This window comes from Bubalus kerabau, chromosome 1 (genome assembly GCF_029407905.1).
Source record: "Bubalus kerabau isolate K-KA32 ecotype Philippines breed swamp buffalo chromosome 1, PCC_UOA_SB_1v2, whole genome shotgun sequence".
NCBI classification, from domain to species: Eukaryota; Metazoa; Chordata; class Mammalia; order Artiodactyla; family Bovidae; genus Bubalus; species Bubalus kerabau.
This window is the reverse complement of record NC_073624.1, coordinates 24,211,287-24,228,371: the sequence shown is the minus strand read 5'-3', so window position 1 is coordinate 24,228,371 and position 17,085 is coordinate 24,211,287. Positions and strand designations below refer to the sequence as shown.

The 17,085-nt window shown below is 37.0% G+C and overlaps 1 protein-coding gene across 10 annotated transcripts in view; it reads left to right on the top strand.

Moving 5' to 3' along the window:
* Positions 1-17,085, top strand: part of LRP6 (LDL receptor related protein 6) — a 178,109-nt gene that overhangs the window by 133,349 nt on the left and 27,675 nt on the right. For all 10 annotated transcript variants that reach the window (XM_055570411.1, XM_055570414.1, XM_055570416.1 and 7 more), the window contains 4 exons: positions 5,328-5,530; positions 7,601-7,812; positions 8,654-8,844; positions 16,256-16,465. In XM_055570411.1, coding sequence (XP_055426386.1) covers positions 5,328-5,530; positions 7,601-7,812; positions 8,654-8,844; positions 16,256-16,465 — 816 coding nt within the window. The remainder of the gene's footprint in view (positions 1-5,327; positions 5,531-7,600; positions 7,813-8,653; positions 8,845-16,255; positions 16,466-17,085) is intronic.

The following is a 17,085-nucleotide window of genomic DNA, read 5'->3' as shown; positions in this document are numbered from 1 at the left end:
GGTAACAATTGCTGTAGGATATTGGATATAATGAATGACTGAAATTACTTTATTCTGTGCCTGAAAGTATAGGAGGTCACATAGGCAAGGATTTAGTGTGTTCTCACACAAGGCTTAGTTCTGAAAAAGGAAGAACATCAGTTTATAGTTGAATGATTTGGAGTCTCTGTCACACATTAGTTTGTGTTTTGCTAAAGCAAGTCAGATTTTTTTTTTTAATTTAAATTTATTTTAATTGGAGGCTAATTACTTTACAATATTGTATTTGTTTTGCCATACATCAACATGAATTTTAGTCAGGTTTATATTGATTTTCCTATGGGAAATAGAAACATTAAATAGGTAATTAGAGTAATCTCTAGCTCAGAGAAAAAGAAATGAAGTTAGGGGCATAAATTTTAGAAATGCCAGCATGTATTTAAAATGGGCATTTAGGGAGAAGGTGTATACCTGGCGGTCAGCAAACTTCTTATTTAATGAGCCAGAGAGAATATGTAGGCTTCATGAAGCCTGTAGTCTCTCACACACCTCTTCAGCCCTGTCCACTGCGATGTGAAAGCAGCCACAGATGATGTGTTTTTAAAATTGGATCATTTCTGATAAACTTTTATAAAAACAGGCAGCAGGCCAGATTTACCTTGTGGGCCGTAGTTTGCCAGTTCCTGGTCTGGAGAAAAGAAAGGGTCTGGTAACCTCAGGAGCTCTGCTTGTTGAGGGGAAGTTCTCAGTAGACATTGTAGAGCAGCAGCCAGAGCGGCCAAAGGATACGACCCAGAAGGCAGGAGAAAAGATTGTTCCAGAGTAAGACTGTGTTGTGATTGCTGCTGAGAGGTTGAATAAGGTGAGGCCTAAAATATCCACTGGATATTCGGGTGAGATGGTTGTTAATAATCCTGAAAGAACATAATTTCAGGAAAGTAACAGTGAAAGATGGAAATAGATCAACAAGTGAATGGAGCACAGAAAGGGGATAATAGTGTGTGTGTGTCATGTAGACTTTTTTTAAAAGCAGTTTGACTTTGGAAGGAGAAAATAGGGGTAAGAAGTGATGGAGGATGGAGATAGAAGAATATGGAAAGGCCTTTCGAGGTCATTGTTTGGGATGTTTATACCAGTGTGTTCTAGTTGGTAAATGAAGGTTATGAGAAATCACTGCTGAGTATCCCTAGTGTCTGTCTTGGGCTGTTTCTGAGATGATCAGCAGTGTTTCCAGAGGCTTCCTGTCCATGTATTTTTTTTTGTAACGTGTATTATTTAATATTTGCGCAGAGATGTATTAAATCCCAAAGGAGATTACAAGAGAAGTTTAACACAAAGTACTTGCCCTCAGAAAGTTTTCTAACGTTGTGTCGTTTACTCCTGGACCTGTGTTTCAAAAGCTAAAGCAGATCTTGGCCTTTCTCTGCTCAAAATCTGTTTCATGGGGAGTGAAAACCTCGTTCTTCTAATGACCTACAAGTTCCTGCACGATCTGTTCCTTCACAGCCTCCCCACTCCCTTGCTTCTCTGACTTCAGCTTTTACTGTTCTCTCTTTCTCTCCATGGCAGCCACACTAGCCTCAGTGCTGTTTTCACATGTGCCAGTTACGCCCTACTTCAGGACTGTGGTACTGTGTAGTTCCTCTACTTGGAATGTTTTCCTGCAAATATTTGCATGCATATACTTCACCTCCATGTCTTGACTTAATCATGACCTCCCCAGAGAGACCTAATCTGCCCTATTTAAAGTTGCAAGTCCTCCTTCCACCCTGTCTCGCGTTGCCAGTGCCCCTTACCTACAATTCTTCTTTTTCCCATGACTCTTAATCACTCTCCAGTATACTGTGTAACTCATTACTTATATACTATAGCATCTTTATTATGTTTATTACTTACTGTCTGTTTATTGAAATGTAAACTCCAGGAAGCAATTTTTTTTTTCCTGTTTTTTAACTGATGTATATCTAAGGTGCCTAAAATAGTTTTCGGTAAACAGTAGTCATTCAAGAAGTCATTGTTCAGTAGAAGAATGAAGAAGCAAGACAGGATTTGGAAAAACAGGTGCTTTTCCATTCAGCAGCTTTGTGACCTGGGAACAATTTCTTAACCTTTCTTTAAAAATTAGTTAACTATTGTTTGCTCACCTGTAAAGTGGAATAATTTGGGGGACTAGAAGACATTTGGTATGATGTGTGGCATGCTGGAGGTTCTTAGTAAATGCTTGTTTCTTTTTTTTCCCCCAGTTCTTGGAAATAATTTTGTTTCCTTTCAAAATCATGGCTACAGGGCTCTCCTTAATGATGTCATCTCATGCTTTTTCTTCATTTGTTTACTCATGTATTCTTTCAGTGAATATTTACCGAACAGCTAATCCACACTGGGCATTATATGAGCCAATGAAGAATGTATTGCTGAATGAAACAGACATTCATCCCTGCCCTTGTGGAGGTTGTGTTCCATCGGGATAGATAATGAACTAAATAAATAAACTGTATCATGAGGTAGATGGAGATGAGTGTTATGGAGAAAATTATGAGCAGGAAAGGGTGAATAGGAGGATCTTGATGTTAAATAGGATCATGAGAGAAGTCCTGGCATAAAAGTGACACTGTGTCAGGAACTGAGGGAGGTGAGGAAATGAGCTGTGCTGGCTCTCTGGGAGAAGACCTATCAAGCAGAGGGGAACAGCAAATACAGAGGCCCTGCGGGGAGCATGTCTGGCATGTTGGAGAAACACCTGGGGGCCAGTGTCTCTGGAACAGAGTGCAAAGAGATTAAGTCAGAGAGAAAGCAGGAGGCCACATTGTGTAATCCTGTGTTCAGTACTGAAGCAGTTAGCCTCTGTGGCAGCTTTGTGCAGATTGAGAAAAGGTGTTTTCTCTGGGCACATGCAGCTGCACAGGTGCTTTGACTTGGCTACCCAGGTGTGGCCTGGACTTCAGTCCCTACTCGAGGCCTTTGGCACAGCTCAGAGATGGCACAGTCCAACATGGTGGGCTTGGGCTTGTCACTTAAAATGTTCTTATATCAGAGTGGTACCTTTCTTTAAGCTTTGGGCGAACACTTGTGTCTTCGGAGGAGAGCGGAAAAGCTCCTGCCTGCATACACCTTCTCCTCCAGCTTCTGCATGTGGGAGTGCAAAGCTGAGACAGCCCGACAGGACCGTTTTGAAAGCCTTCTGCAAGAGACGAGGGAGTGGTGGTTAGAGGTGATATAAATTAGCATGGGTTTAGGCTTGCAAAACTGAATATCCTTTGTCCCTTTTGTAAATAAGTCAAAACGTCAGCTTTCTCCTGGAACTATTTAGCCAACTGTAATTAATGTCACCCATAAATTTTTTGAAATGAGTATTTATTTGGAGCCATATTTGGCTTTGTCATCATCTATGTTCCACCTAATCGTGAAAGCTTATTAAAGATTAAAATTTGACTCAAAGAAAGAAAAAAACAGTACAAAGTGAAACATAACTAGGAGCCTAATATATATTTGATTAATTATTTCCCAGGCAGGAAAATTTGGCAGCTAAAACTATGGGGTCTTCTGAGTTTCATTGTATGTCTTAATATGCTATTTTGTTGGAAGCTTACTATTCAGGACCTTTTTTTTTTTTCCTTCTATTTTCTTGATTTATAAGGAAGTAGTACTGCCAAAAAATAATTCTTTTTTTTTATTTTTATTTTTAAATGGGAGACTTGTTACCTACTCTGTTGTGACATGTATTTTTACTACTTAAGGTGTTGGTTCTACTAAAATTGCTGAAAGTTGTTAAATCAGTGTGCTGTGGACTCTACACAATGGAGAGTTCAGTGGGGTCACTGAAATATTTTCTAAATCTTCTGAGCTAGGTGTGGACTTTCAGCCAGTGGGGAACTTAAAGCAGAATTTCAGGGTTGTGAATACCAAGTTTCTTTGTGAGAAGCAATGATTTCTTCAAGATTTAAGCTGATATACATTTGGGTGTAGGTGTAACATCAACCAGGGAACCACAAGTAAGGGCACTGTGAAGAATGGGGTTTAGAGGGAGATAAAGCAAGGAGTTCTGTTTTGGCCATTTATGTTTATATCCCTGATAAGGACAAAATTCTGCTGGATTTAGGTGATGACTGAGCAACAAGAGAAGAGAGTATAATTTGGGGATTTTTACATTTCTTTTAATGAAGATTTTTAAAAAGACTGTTAGACTTTGAAGTTTTGGTAGCTTTGTCAGATGGTGTTCTTTTCTGGATACTCTCCTCCATTAAAGATGACTGCATAGTAATCAGAGGCCTAGTCCCTGGGACAGGGAAGTGTTGTCTCGGCTGCATTTCCCTGTTTTGTAGACTTCAGGCATCAACTAGTGTGTGACTTTTTTTTTTTTTTAATGGTTCTCTCTCCTTGCAACCATTACATCCCCACAATGTAAAACAAAGCCTATATTTCTACAACCCATGAGGGTTTGTTTCATTCCTACTAACACCACATTTATTATTGCCACTACTGATAATAAGAAGCAATAGCTATTTTTACTTGACATTTATATAATGCCTTATAGTTTTTTTGTTCAGGTATTGTACAATTGGGGCTTCCCTGGTGGCTCAGTAGTAAAGAATCCTACTGCCAATGCTGGAGATGTGGGTCCAATCCCTGGATGAGGAAGATCCCCTGGAGAAGGAAATTGCAACCCACTCCAGTATTCTTGCCTGGAGAATCCCATGGAGAGGAGCCTGGCGGGCTACAGTCCTTGAGGTTGTAAAAGAGGCATGACTTCGTGACTAAACAACAACAACATTGTACAATTGACATAATACCTTACCTTTTAATTTTTACTTATGTTATAAAAGTCTTATAGCAACTCAGTGAGCAGGACAGCATAACTATAACCTTCTAGTTGAGTAAATTTCAATCCAAAGAGGTTGAAGGCTGTAGTTAAGATCAAGTGACTAAATTATGTGAGAACTGAGACACTCTTGAAGTCTCTTTTCTGACCTATGGAGACCCAGACTTCCTTTCACCCACAAGAATAGATGAGGGAGGAGTTAGGATTATTTACTTGGTAGACAGGGGAATTTTGTTTGTCAAACACTTCATTGAAATCAGGTGTCCTGTGCTAATGCCACTGTGGACATCGGACAGAGAAAAACTGGCTAGTTGGCTGTGTCATGGCATAAATTCATAACTGGTTTAGTAACCAGAGTGTGATCAGTGTTTCCTCTAAGAGTTCTGAAGGCATATCCAAAGGGCTTTGTCTCATACAAGTCTTCAACATACATATCTCTTTTTTATGAGATACAGACAACAGGCCAATCAAATCTTTGAGTGATCTGAGACTTAGGATAACTGTTTCATATTTGCTTTTTTCTCTCTTTAAGCTCCAACTACTTTCCTGCTCTTCAGTCAGAAGAGCGCCATCAACCGCATGGTGATTGATGAACAGCAGAGCCCTGACATCATCCTTCCTATCCACAGCCTTCGGAATGTCCGGGCCATTGACTATGACCCCCTGGACAAGCAACTCTATTGGATTGATTCACGACAAAACATGATCCGAAAAGCTCAAGAAGATGGCAGCCAGGTAATCCAGGGCTCAGTTCAAAATCCAGTTCTTCTGTGTAGTTATTGGACCACCCAACCATCCTATCATGACTCTGTGTGTGTGTGTGTGTGTGTGTGTGTGTGTGTGTGTGTAAAACTGGAATTCTGAACCTGGTAGCATTTTTTCTCTCCTACATGATCTTTGAGTGAACAGTTGTTTGCTAGTGCTATTGAAATGAAGATGGTATTGTATTAAAATAACTTCTGCTTATATATTAGAATGACTTTGTCAGTACACCCATATCCATTTATGTTCCATTCTATATTTTGTTTCGTTTACATGGAGTGTTGGAAACTTTGAAAGCAAATAGACCCTTGGTTCTAATCTCAGCTCTGTCACTTACTAGGATTCTTACGAATCTTTAGGTGAAAGGAATATAAAGCACATAGCCCATTATGTATTACACAATAGGTTCTCTATAAATAATAGTTCTTTTACTAGTAACTATTTAAAAGTTTCAGAGAATGGGAAACATAAAACACAATCTCAGTAAAATTAAAAGCATCTAAGATATGTTGTTATTAATCTAATGGTTTTTGGTTTTGTTTTTGTTTTGGTAAATATTACTTGGTGACTGTGGCATAGGAATGAAAATATTATCAACACATCTTATCTGTGCTTACATTCTAATCATGAGTCACACAACACTGTCCATAATTTGCTTTCTTTCTGTGTCCAAGCAGTATTACACCGGGATCACTATAAATAATTATTTGTCATCTTCCTTGTAGCACTAATGTTGTTAGATTTTTAATGTATGAAAATTAGATTGCTAGTTTTTTTTTTTTAATATCTGATCTGACAAAATAGCGAGGAGATAATGTATTTAGGTCTGCTGATAAGGTATAGTTATAGCTGTATATTACAGATGCAGTTTACACTGTGTAGGTCAGGACTGATTGGCTGATAACCAGTTGATAGAAATTTTAACTGTTGTTATATAGCCAAAGACGTAGCAAATAAATCAGACAGCCTCATTAAGGAGTGTTACCTTGGAGATGCTGAGTAAATAAAATACCATTTATTCAGATAAAACAGATGAACAGTGCCTGTTTTTTGTTTTTTAATTGTTTTGAGGGGGTAGATTTGCGGATTAGAGGACATGACTGATAGATGTGGTTTGTAGCCCTGACTAACTGCTGTTGTCTCTAGAGCAGAGATTCTCAACTTACACACTGTTGACATTTTTGGCTGGGTAATTCTGTGTGGGGGAGGTCTGACCTATACATCACATTTTAGCAAGGCTAAAGAATGTTTAGCAAGGCTTCCCTGACGGCTCAGCAGGTAAAGAATCCACCCGCAGTGCAGGAGACACAGATTCCATCCCTGGGTCAGGTAGATCCCCTGGTGAGGAAAATAGCAACCCATTCTAGTATTCTTGCCTGAAAAATCCCATGGGCTTGAGAAGCCTGGCGGGCTATAGTCCAAAAGGATTGCAAAGAGTTGGACATGACTGACTAGGCCCGCATGCACTGGCCTCTGCCCCTTTAAAAGCCAGTTATACTCCCATAGGTGTAACAGTCAGAAATGTCTCCAGACATTGACCAGTGTCCCAGGTAGGTGGTGGTTTAGTTGCAAAGTCGTGTCCGACTCTTGCGACCCTGTAGACTAGACTGTAGCCTGCCAGGCTCCTCCATCCATGGGATTCTCCAGACAAGAATACTGGAGTGGGTCGCCATTTTCTTCTCCAGGGGTACTTACAAATGCAGAATTGCTCCTGGTTGAGCACCACTGCTTTAGAGCTATTTCTAGAGTGTTCTTCTAGCCACAGCTGTCTTGAGTTTATAGGAAGCAGCTGCCACCTTCTCACTCCCATGTCTCATTAATGCACTGTCATGTTCTTAGAGCAACTAAAACAGCCTCTGTCTCTCTTCTGCTTTGTGTCATAATAACCAAGGGGACATTTGAAATGCTCACTAAGAAATGTCCCTTGGTATGTAAGAGTTCCACTCAGGTGTGTGACCACATGCGTGTAAGTAGTGTGAGTAATCTCAGGGCTGTCTGGCTTGGACTCTTATGTTCTGTGTATGTTTCTTTTTCCCTCCTTAGGGCTTTACTGTGGTTGTGAGCTCAGTTCCGAATCAGAACCTAGAAATCCAGCCCTATGACCTCAGCATTGATATTTATAGCCGCTACATCTATTGGACTTGTGAGGCCACCAATGTCATTAATGTAACGAGATTAGATGGGAGATCAATTGGAGTGGTGCTAAAGGGCGAGCAAGACAGACCTCGAGCCATTGTGGTAAACCCAGAAAAAGGGTATGTTACCAAGGGGGAATCTGAAACCCTCATCAGCCTTCCTATTTATCCCATTTATATTCTTGCTTTCTCTGTTTTTCTGCCTAGAATGTCTTTCCTTAGGCACTGCTGCTTTATTTGTCATTTCTACCCATACCTCCAGAACTGTTGGAACTATGTCTTCCTCCAATAATTTCCCCTTGATCTCCCCTGTGCCCCCCTCCCCCAAATGTGACGTCCTCCTCTCTTAGATGCCCATTAGTCTATATCTGTGCCTCTTTAGTCCTTTCCAGTTTACCTTATACTTGATTATTTTCAAGCTTATATTTTCTTGGCTTTAGGTTCCTTTATGATAAGAACTAGTATGTCTTTAATACAGAGCTTTGCATTCAATTAATAGTACTTAATTGACTATGAATGAATGATAAGGAATTCAAGGAAAGTAGCTTACTTCAGAAGAGTTACAGGAGAGAGATGAACTGAAGAAGTTAAATATAAGAAATAATTCACATATGACTTATTTTCAGTTATGAAATGGACTAGAAAAGAAATTTAAAAGTTTGTGTCCAAATCTGATTACTGCTATTATCTTTTATTTATCGTATTATTCCAAAAGCATAAGTGTGTCTGTGTCTAACATTTTGTTTTATTAATTCCTGAAAGTTAACTCCCTAAGAACTTCTGTGCAACCTTTGTTACTATTTTTGAAATTAAGAAATGTATTCCATGATCTTTAAAAAATACTCTAAAACCTTAAAAACCTTAAAAAAAAAAGACTGCTTCCTTTTGTCTTAACAGAAATATTCTCATTTTGTGTGGTTTCTTACTTTAGTAAACTTAGAGTTTCCTGCTTTCTTTTCAGGTATATGTATTTTACCAATCTTCAGGAAAGGTCTCCCAAAATTGAACGAGCTGCTTTAGATGGAACAGAACGAGAGGTCCTCTTTTTCAGTGGTTTAAGTAAACCAGTTGCTTTAGCTCTTGATAGCAGATTGGGCAAACTCTTCTGGGCTGATTCAGATCTCCGACGAATTGAAAGCAGTGATCTTTCAGGTACCCAAGAAATATTATTTCTGTTTCAATAATTGAGATGATTTACTGATAGCATTTGTATTTTCCTTCCGTTGTACACATTTCTTTACAGTTTATTCGCTAAGAGTAGTCAGCAGCAAGTTGGTTGGGAAGCACTTTTTCTTTAACCATCAACATGCTTACTCCATCTGTTATCTAATAACTTGCCAATTTTCTTGATTTGGGCTCTGTAAATAGTATGTTTCTAATGCATCTCTTCTCTTTTTCTAATCTTCCACTCTACTTTTCTTCTCATCATCTCTGGCCTGAATTTTAGCCTATGATTAGTCTCCTCCCTGTTGATTTTTCCTCCCTGGAAGTTTACACACTGTTCCTAAATTAATTTTCCAAAGCATGGTTTCTAATTATGTCACTGCCATACTGAAAAAACCCTCCAGGGTAGTCTCATAACCCAAAGAAAAAAGTCTGGTTGAATGCTTAAGTTGGTATTTGTCTTTCACAAACTCATCATAAATAAATGCAAATGATCTTAACATTCCTGATGTCTTTTAATGAAATTAAATAATTTGTTGATCTTCAAATGTACTTTTTCATTTCTCTGCGATCCTCTGTTTACAATCACAGTTGTTCGTATACCCCCAGTTTCTGAAGTCCAAATACTCTGTGTGGCCTTACTGGTGATCAAGGAAATGAAATTAAAATAATACACTATAGGAGAGCCATAAAATATAAAGTTGATTATTCCCAGCATTGGCCAGAAAGGTAACAACTGGAAAGCTCTCGTATACTTTTGTGAAGTGAAATTGGTAGAACCTTTTCAGAGGGAAATGTGCTGGTGAATTTCCGTTTCACAGAGTGGTTTTACAGACATAGTGAACCAGTTGTACAGGGGTATGTGCTGAGCATTCTTTGTAATATGTACACAGAAATACATCTGAGTATATTAAGTGTGTGAAATATTAGTCATTCAATAGATGAGGTGTGTAGTGACATAGAAGGATGATTTTTTAAAATTAAGTGTGTAATAATGTTATTAAGATTTAGTTTTATTTAAAATTTAAAACTATATTATATATGTATATACACACACACACACACACATATGCACACACACTATATACTATATATACTGGCAGATTGCCTCTAAAAATGCAATATATCCTATACACAGAGAGACATACATGTATATATATATACACACACATTACACATATAATATATGTATATACTATTAATAAACATGTATGTTTGTGTATTCCCTGAAAAATATGCAAGCAAATATATCTTGAGAAAGGTTTAAAAGTTTAGCATGCTAATATGTTAAGAGTATTTCTGTATCATTTAAAGTTTTATATATTGCAATGTATTTGTAATTTTTCAAAAACTAAACAGGTTCTCTTTTCAGGTTCAAAAGACTCCCTTCCATTATGTCTTCTTTGATTCCAAACTGTCAGGCACACACCTTGCACAGTATATTCTTTCTTTAACTGATCACCTGTGTCTCTTATATCCCATCTCATTTGTTTAATAGTTACTTATATACATGTTTTAGCCCTTACTAATAAGTCAGTGGATTTTTTTCCCCTACTTGTCCTTTTCTCTTTTTTCTTCTTTTAGGATTTTTTTTTTTTTTAAATAGAGGTGATGCATGTTCTTTAGACAGTTTAGAAAATAAAAAAGAAGAAAATCCAAAACACTGTCATTACTGATACTATTGATACTTGAATGAATTAGCTTTCTTTTTTTCTATTTTTTTTTTTGTTAGTTTCTCCACTCTTTATTATGACATGGTTCTAACATACAGAAAGTACAGAATTTCTGCCATCCAACTTAGTCAAATCTTAGTGTTTGGCCATATTTGCTTTTGAACCTCCCTTCCTCCTCTCTTTAAAAAAGACATAGGGAGAATTTGAAGCTCTTGCGTCTCCTTCCCCAATTCTGTTTTCCTTCCTTTTTCTTAAGAGGCAGCTTTTGATGTGTTTCTTTGTCATGCATGGTTTGCTCTGTGTGTGTGTATTTCTTACTGTGTATACTGATACAAATTTAAGCCTTTTTACTTTTTAAACTTAATATAGTCTCATGTATTCTTTTGTCACTTGCCTTTTTCAAATATATCAGTTTTGAGATGATCCCTATTGATCCACAAATCTATGTTAGTTATTTTGCTAAATAGTGGTTTTGTTGTATGATCATTCTGTAGTTTCTCTATTTCTATTCTGCTATCTAAACTGCTGTTTCCAATTTTTTGCCATTAAAAGCAGTAGTCTAAACCTAGTAGTGGGATTGCCATGTAATGTGGTATGTATATATTCAACTTGAATATATCTGTTCAGACTGCTCTTCAAAGTGATTGTATCAGTTTAAAATCCCCTCCAGAAGTATATGAGTTTCTCCTTTAGTACTTGGTACTGTTAGACTTCTGAATTTTTGCCAATCCAATAGTTTTAAAGGTATATCTAATTATTAATAAAATACAAACTTTTCTATTTGATATTGAAATTAATTTATTGGTCACTCATGTTTGTTCTGTGAATTGCAATTCTTAGCTTTTGCCCATTTTTATATTACTGATTTCTAGAAATTCTTTATTCAGTGTATTAATGTGTTATTAAGTTACATACATATTCAGGGAGAATTGTTATGGTCAAAGAATTCAATATTTTCATTTATGACTGGTGTATCTTTCCATTTAAAAGTCGTCTGTAATAATTTTTGGTACATCTTTATACTTGCCTCTATAGAGAAAGATATGTTTTATATAAATCTTTGCTTGTGATTTACCTTTTCACTCTCCCAGTGGTGTCTTTAGATGAAAAGAAGTCATATTTTTAGTGTTGCACAGCTTATTAATTTTTCCCTGTACAATTAGTGCCTTTTATGTTATGTTTAAGAAATCTTTGCCTACTGCTTAGTTACAAAGATATTTTCTTGTGTTTTTTCCTAACATTTTTTTTGTTTAACTTGTCTTATTTTAGATCTCTAATCCATTTTGGAATTTATTCTTGTGTATGATGTGAGACAGGGGTTTAATTTTGTTTTCCATGTGACTGATTCAGTACCACCATCCTGTTACTTTTGTTGTAAATAAAGTGATTATATTTGTATGAGTTTATTTCTGGACCCTAATGTTCCCTGGGTCACCTTGTCTTTGTATTGTCTTAATTTATAGCAGATTTATCTAGCAGTGTATGTCCTTAGTATTTCTTACCTTGATTAGTATTACCTTAATATTTCGTACCAAAGATTACCTTGGCAGTTGTTGACACTTTGCATTTCCATATACATTTTAGAATCAGCCTCTGAGTTTCCACCAAAAACAAAAACACCTAGTAGAATTCTGAGTGGCCTTGCTTTAAGATGATAGCAAATCTAGGAAAAATTGTTATCTTTATAATATTAGTCTTCTAAACCATGAACATGGTATATTCCGCCATATATTTAAAACTTTAATTTCCCTTAGTGTTTTGTAATTTTCTCTATCGAGGTTGCCTCTCTTTCATTGGAGTTATTCTTTGGCATTTAATGCTTTTGAATGCTAGTGGTAAAGAATATTCTAAATATTTAATATTTCATTTTCTGGCTGTGGCTGGAATACAGAAATACAGTTTTTCTTTTCCTCTCTTACCCTAGTGCATTGAGTTTGTTCCCAATCATCTTGCTAAATTATTAATAGAATTTTCTGTGTTATGGAATCATTTGTCTACAAATGAGGAAAGTTTTTTTCTTTTTCAGTCCTTTTTTCCTTGTGGCCTTACTACATTGACTGGGGATCACTTCCTGGCCCCCCCTCCAATACAATATTGAACAAAATAATAGAATCCCTAGGTATTTTTGTTTCATTTTGTATTTGCTTTCCATGATTTGAGGAGAAAGCATCCAATACTTCATGATTAGGTTTTTGCTAAGATTTTTCTGTAGGTAACTTTTAAAAATCAGATTAAGGAAGTTCTGTTCTTGGCAGAGGAACCAGAGATCAAATTGCCAACATCTGTTGGATCATAGAAAAAAACTCAAGAGAGTTCCAAAAAAACATCGCTTTATTGACTACACCAAAGTCTGTAACTGTGAATCACAACAAACTGGAAAATTTTTCAAGAGATGGAAATACCAGACCACTTACCTGCCTCCTGAGAAATCTGTATGCAGGTCAAGAAGCAACAGTTAGAACTGGACATGGAACAACAGACTGGTTCCAAATTGGGAAAGGAGTATGTCAAGACTGTATATTGTCACCCTGTTTATTTAATTTATATGCAGAGTACATCATGTGAAATGCCAGGCTGGATGAAGCACAGGCTGGAATCAAGATTGCCAGGAGAAATATCAATAGCCTCAAAGATGCAGATGACACCCCTTATGCCAGAAAGTGAAGAGGAACTGAAGAGCCTCTTGATGAAAGTGAAAGAGGAGAGTGAAAAAGTTGGCTTAAAGCTCAACATTCAGAAAACTAAGATCATGGCATCTGGTCCCATCATTTCATGGCAAATACATGGGGAAACAGTGACAGACTATTTTCTTGGACTCCAAAATCCCAGCAGGTGGTGACTGCAGCCATGAAAGATGCTTACTCCTTGGAAGAAAAGCTATGACCAACCTAGACAACTTACTCTGGTTAAAGCTATGATTTTTCCAGTAGTCATGTATGGATGTGAGAGTTGAACTATTAGCGCCGAAGAATTGCTACTTTTGAACTGTAGTATTGGAGAAGACTCTGGAGAGTCCCTTGGACTGCAAGGAGATCCAACCAGTCCATCCTAAAGAAAATCAGTCCTGAATATTCATTGGAAGGACTGATGCTGAAGCTGAAACTTCAATAATTTGGCCACCTGATGCAAAGAGCTGACTCTTTGGAAAAGACCCTGATGCTTGGAAAGATTGAAGGCAAAAGGAGAAGGGGATGACAGAGGATGAGATGGTTGGATGGCATCCCTGACTCTATGGACATGAGTTTGAGCAAGCTCTGGGAGTTGGTGATGGAGAGGGAAGCCTGACATGCTGTAGTCCATGGGGTCGCAAAGAGTTGGACACAACTGAGCGACTGAACTGAACTCTTGTTAGTTTTGTAGAATAAATCAAACTTGGTCTGATACATTATCCTTTTTTTATATTGCTGAATTTGATTTGGTTTTTGTTTAAGATGTTTACATTTGTGTTCATGAGAAAGATTACCCCATGATTTTCCTTTCTTACTAATATAATGCACTTGTTGGGGTTTTGCCATCAAGGTTACATTGGCCTCATAAAAAAAAACATTTCCTTTTTTCCTGTTTTCTGAAAAAGGTTGATTTAATGTTGGTAGGGTTTTCTTCTTTTTTTTTTAACCCCTTTTATATAGTCACAGATAATCCTATACTGTTGTCATGGGTTATCTTTCTACCTGGAGTCTTTTATGCTGGAGTAGATTTAGTATATGCTTTAGTCTGTTGAATAAGTATGTTTTTTCATTGCTGGTTCCAGTGTTTTTTAACTGCTCTCAGAGTAGATCTTGGATCCTCCAGCAACACTGTTGACCTCTCCTCATTTTCCCCAGTTGTTCAGTTGAGGCCATCCTTACACGACCAACAACTCATCTTTTTTTTTTTTCCTAAATGATTCTTGCTGCTGCTGTTTTAAATTTAATTTTAATTTTTATTAAAATAATACATGTAAATGTGGAAATCAAGTGATTCCACTTGACCTGTAATAAAATCCAAGTTTACTGCTCTGCTCCTTCCTCCTGTTAGTCCTACTCTTAGAGGGCTCTGATGGTTTAATCAAGAGTCATTTTAAAATATCTGATTTAAAACAGCTGCTTCTTGATGTTTAAATTTTAGACATCACAATTTGACTTTTTTTGGTGGAAGATGAGGATTTGTTGTCTTAAACCATGTATCACTAAAATACCCATATGAACTTTTCTATCATCCACCCAGCTAAAAAATTATCCCATTCAACTTTAAAACTATGATTTTTTTTTTAAAAAATTAAATCATAATTTTAAGCTCATAATTATTTGTTATTTATGGGTATGGAAATATAGCCATCACCTTCCTTTCTTTCTGCAGCTTTTTTCCTCTCTGAAATTATTCTTGTCTAATTTAAATATTGTTTCAGTATATGCAGATGCAGCAACCAGTCCATCTTCTTTTTTTTTTTTTTTTTCTGTTTCACTGAAGACATAGCTCTTTATCGTTCTGTTTCAGTCAGTCTGGATTGGCTTGCTCTAGGCCAGCCTCCTTTCACTGTTATCCTGGGGATATACTTGCTAGTCATCTTTGTGCTGAACCTGCTGTTTCCTAGTTTCTGTTTCTTTGGTTCATTCCTTTTCCCTGAGAGATTGCATCCTCTACTAGCTACTTGAAAAGAGGTTCATAGGAAATTAATATTCTAGATCTGTTGCTTGTCTCTTATCCAGCTTGTAAATTTTATATTGCTTTTCTACTCTTATGTCCTATTTTTCCTTATGCCTACTTATGCCTTAATTGTTCACTGTCATTTTAGTAGATTTTTAGGAGGGCGCGTAAGTAGACTTGTATTTAACTGTCCTTGGATCTGAGTGTTGACTTAGTGCCTTCTCATATGTATGTCTCCACCTTTCTCCATTGATTAAGCCTAGCTTTATGCTTGGCTCTTTCCTGGAACTTCCCCTGATATTTCCAGAGTATTAAGCTAGTATCTTTCTTTGATTGAACTCATCAATGAAGAACCAGGGAAAAGTTCTGTAGATATTTGAAGGATGATTAGGAGGAAGAGGGAACGAATGGATGTATGTTTTCTATTTGAATGAGGGCGAAGCAATTGGGGTGGTGAGGAGTGGGGCACAGATTTCAGCATATGGTGTGAAAAAACTTTCTCATAGTTCAGTAACAGAATTGGTTGCCTTTCCAGAATCTGGCTGGCTTTGTGTCTGGGGTATTTTAGAAATACTTATTTTGAGGCGAAGCTTGAACCAGGTAATGTATGAGTCTTTTCCAGTGTTCTGAGTGGCTGAGTGAGTGAGGCTGTTGTTCTCCACAGATACCTTGAGTGTGCTCAGCAGGTGTGGGTGGCCAACAACACAAAGTGCTTTGCCCACCACCACTGCTTCATATAGAGAAGCACTGTTTTGTATGTTTTATGTATTAGAAATCCTCATAAGATTTAATTGGAAAAAAATGGACTGGTTTAAAAAATTTTTTTTGAAAATGGCTCTAAAGTTCTTTTCTACATTTCTGTGAACTCAGTATTTAGTGTGTATTGGACACTTATTTGCTCTTGATTGCACTTAAATGTCTAGTCTGTTATCTGGTATGTATATATCTTTTCTTCTGAGAAGGATTTTTAAGTTTTCTGCTGGAGAGCTTATATTTTCCTTCTCAGTACTTCCAGAATCTTAACGGGTTTTCAGTCAATAGCTGTTGAATGTATGACTTGACCACATGAATCATTTCTGTTGAACATTCTCCTTTCCAAGGGGCCAACCGAATAGTATTAGAAGACACCAACATTCTACAGCCTGTGGGACTGACGGTGTTTGAAAACTGGCTGTACTGGATCGATAAGCAGCAGCAAATGATTGAAAAAATTGACATGACAGGTCGAGAGGGTAGAACCAAAGTCCAGGCTCGAATTGCCCAGCTTAGTGACATTCACGCGGTAAAGGAGCTGAATCTTCAGGAATATAGTAAGTGCTGATGGTGTATTGCTAGTCCCAAGATTCATGTTTGTTACTAGAAGGGACAAAAATTAAGATGTTGTGTGTCTTCTATTTTAAGATTTTCATACACTTCTAGTTTTGCCATTTTTAAAAAGTCTTCATGTCTTTAAAACCTTAGACTCGCCTGGAAATTTTTTCATATTAAACTTGTTTTCCCTATAAAACAAGAGTTAGAGAAAGAAATGGTGTGTCTCATTTTCAAAAAGCTCCCCACTCAGGAACAGCAAGGACTTGCTTTTCATGTTTTCTCTTTCTCTCCTTCAACGTTTCAAGAATACTGGTGTAAAGCCTGTATTAATATTTCTTTTGTTTCACGTACATCCCCATGGTTTCAACAGAAGCAGAAGTTAACATTTATATAATGATGAATATAGTTATTATGAAAATAAACCTATTCTTTGGCAAAAACAAAACAAACTAAAAATTAGTGTATAAACTTAGAGAAGACTATGCTTAATAAGTGCTTGCTTTTTCCCCTTTTGGTTAAGTTTTTCAATTCACAGCTTAGGAAAGTGGCCATAAGTTACTGAAAACTTAAAAATGACTAGTCATCTTGGCTTAGTTAATATGTGTTCATATAATACTAT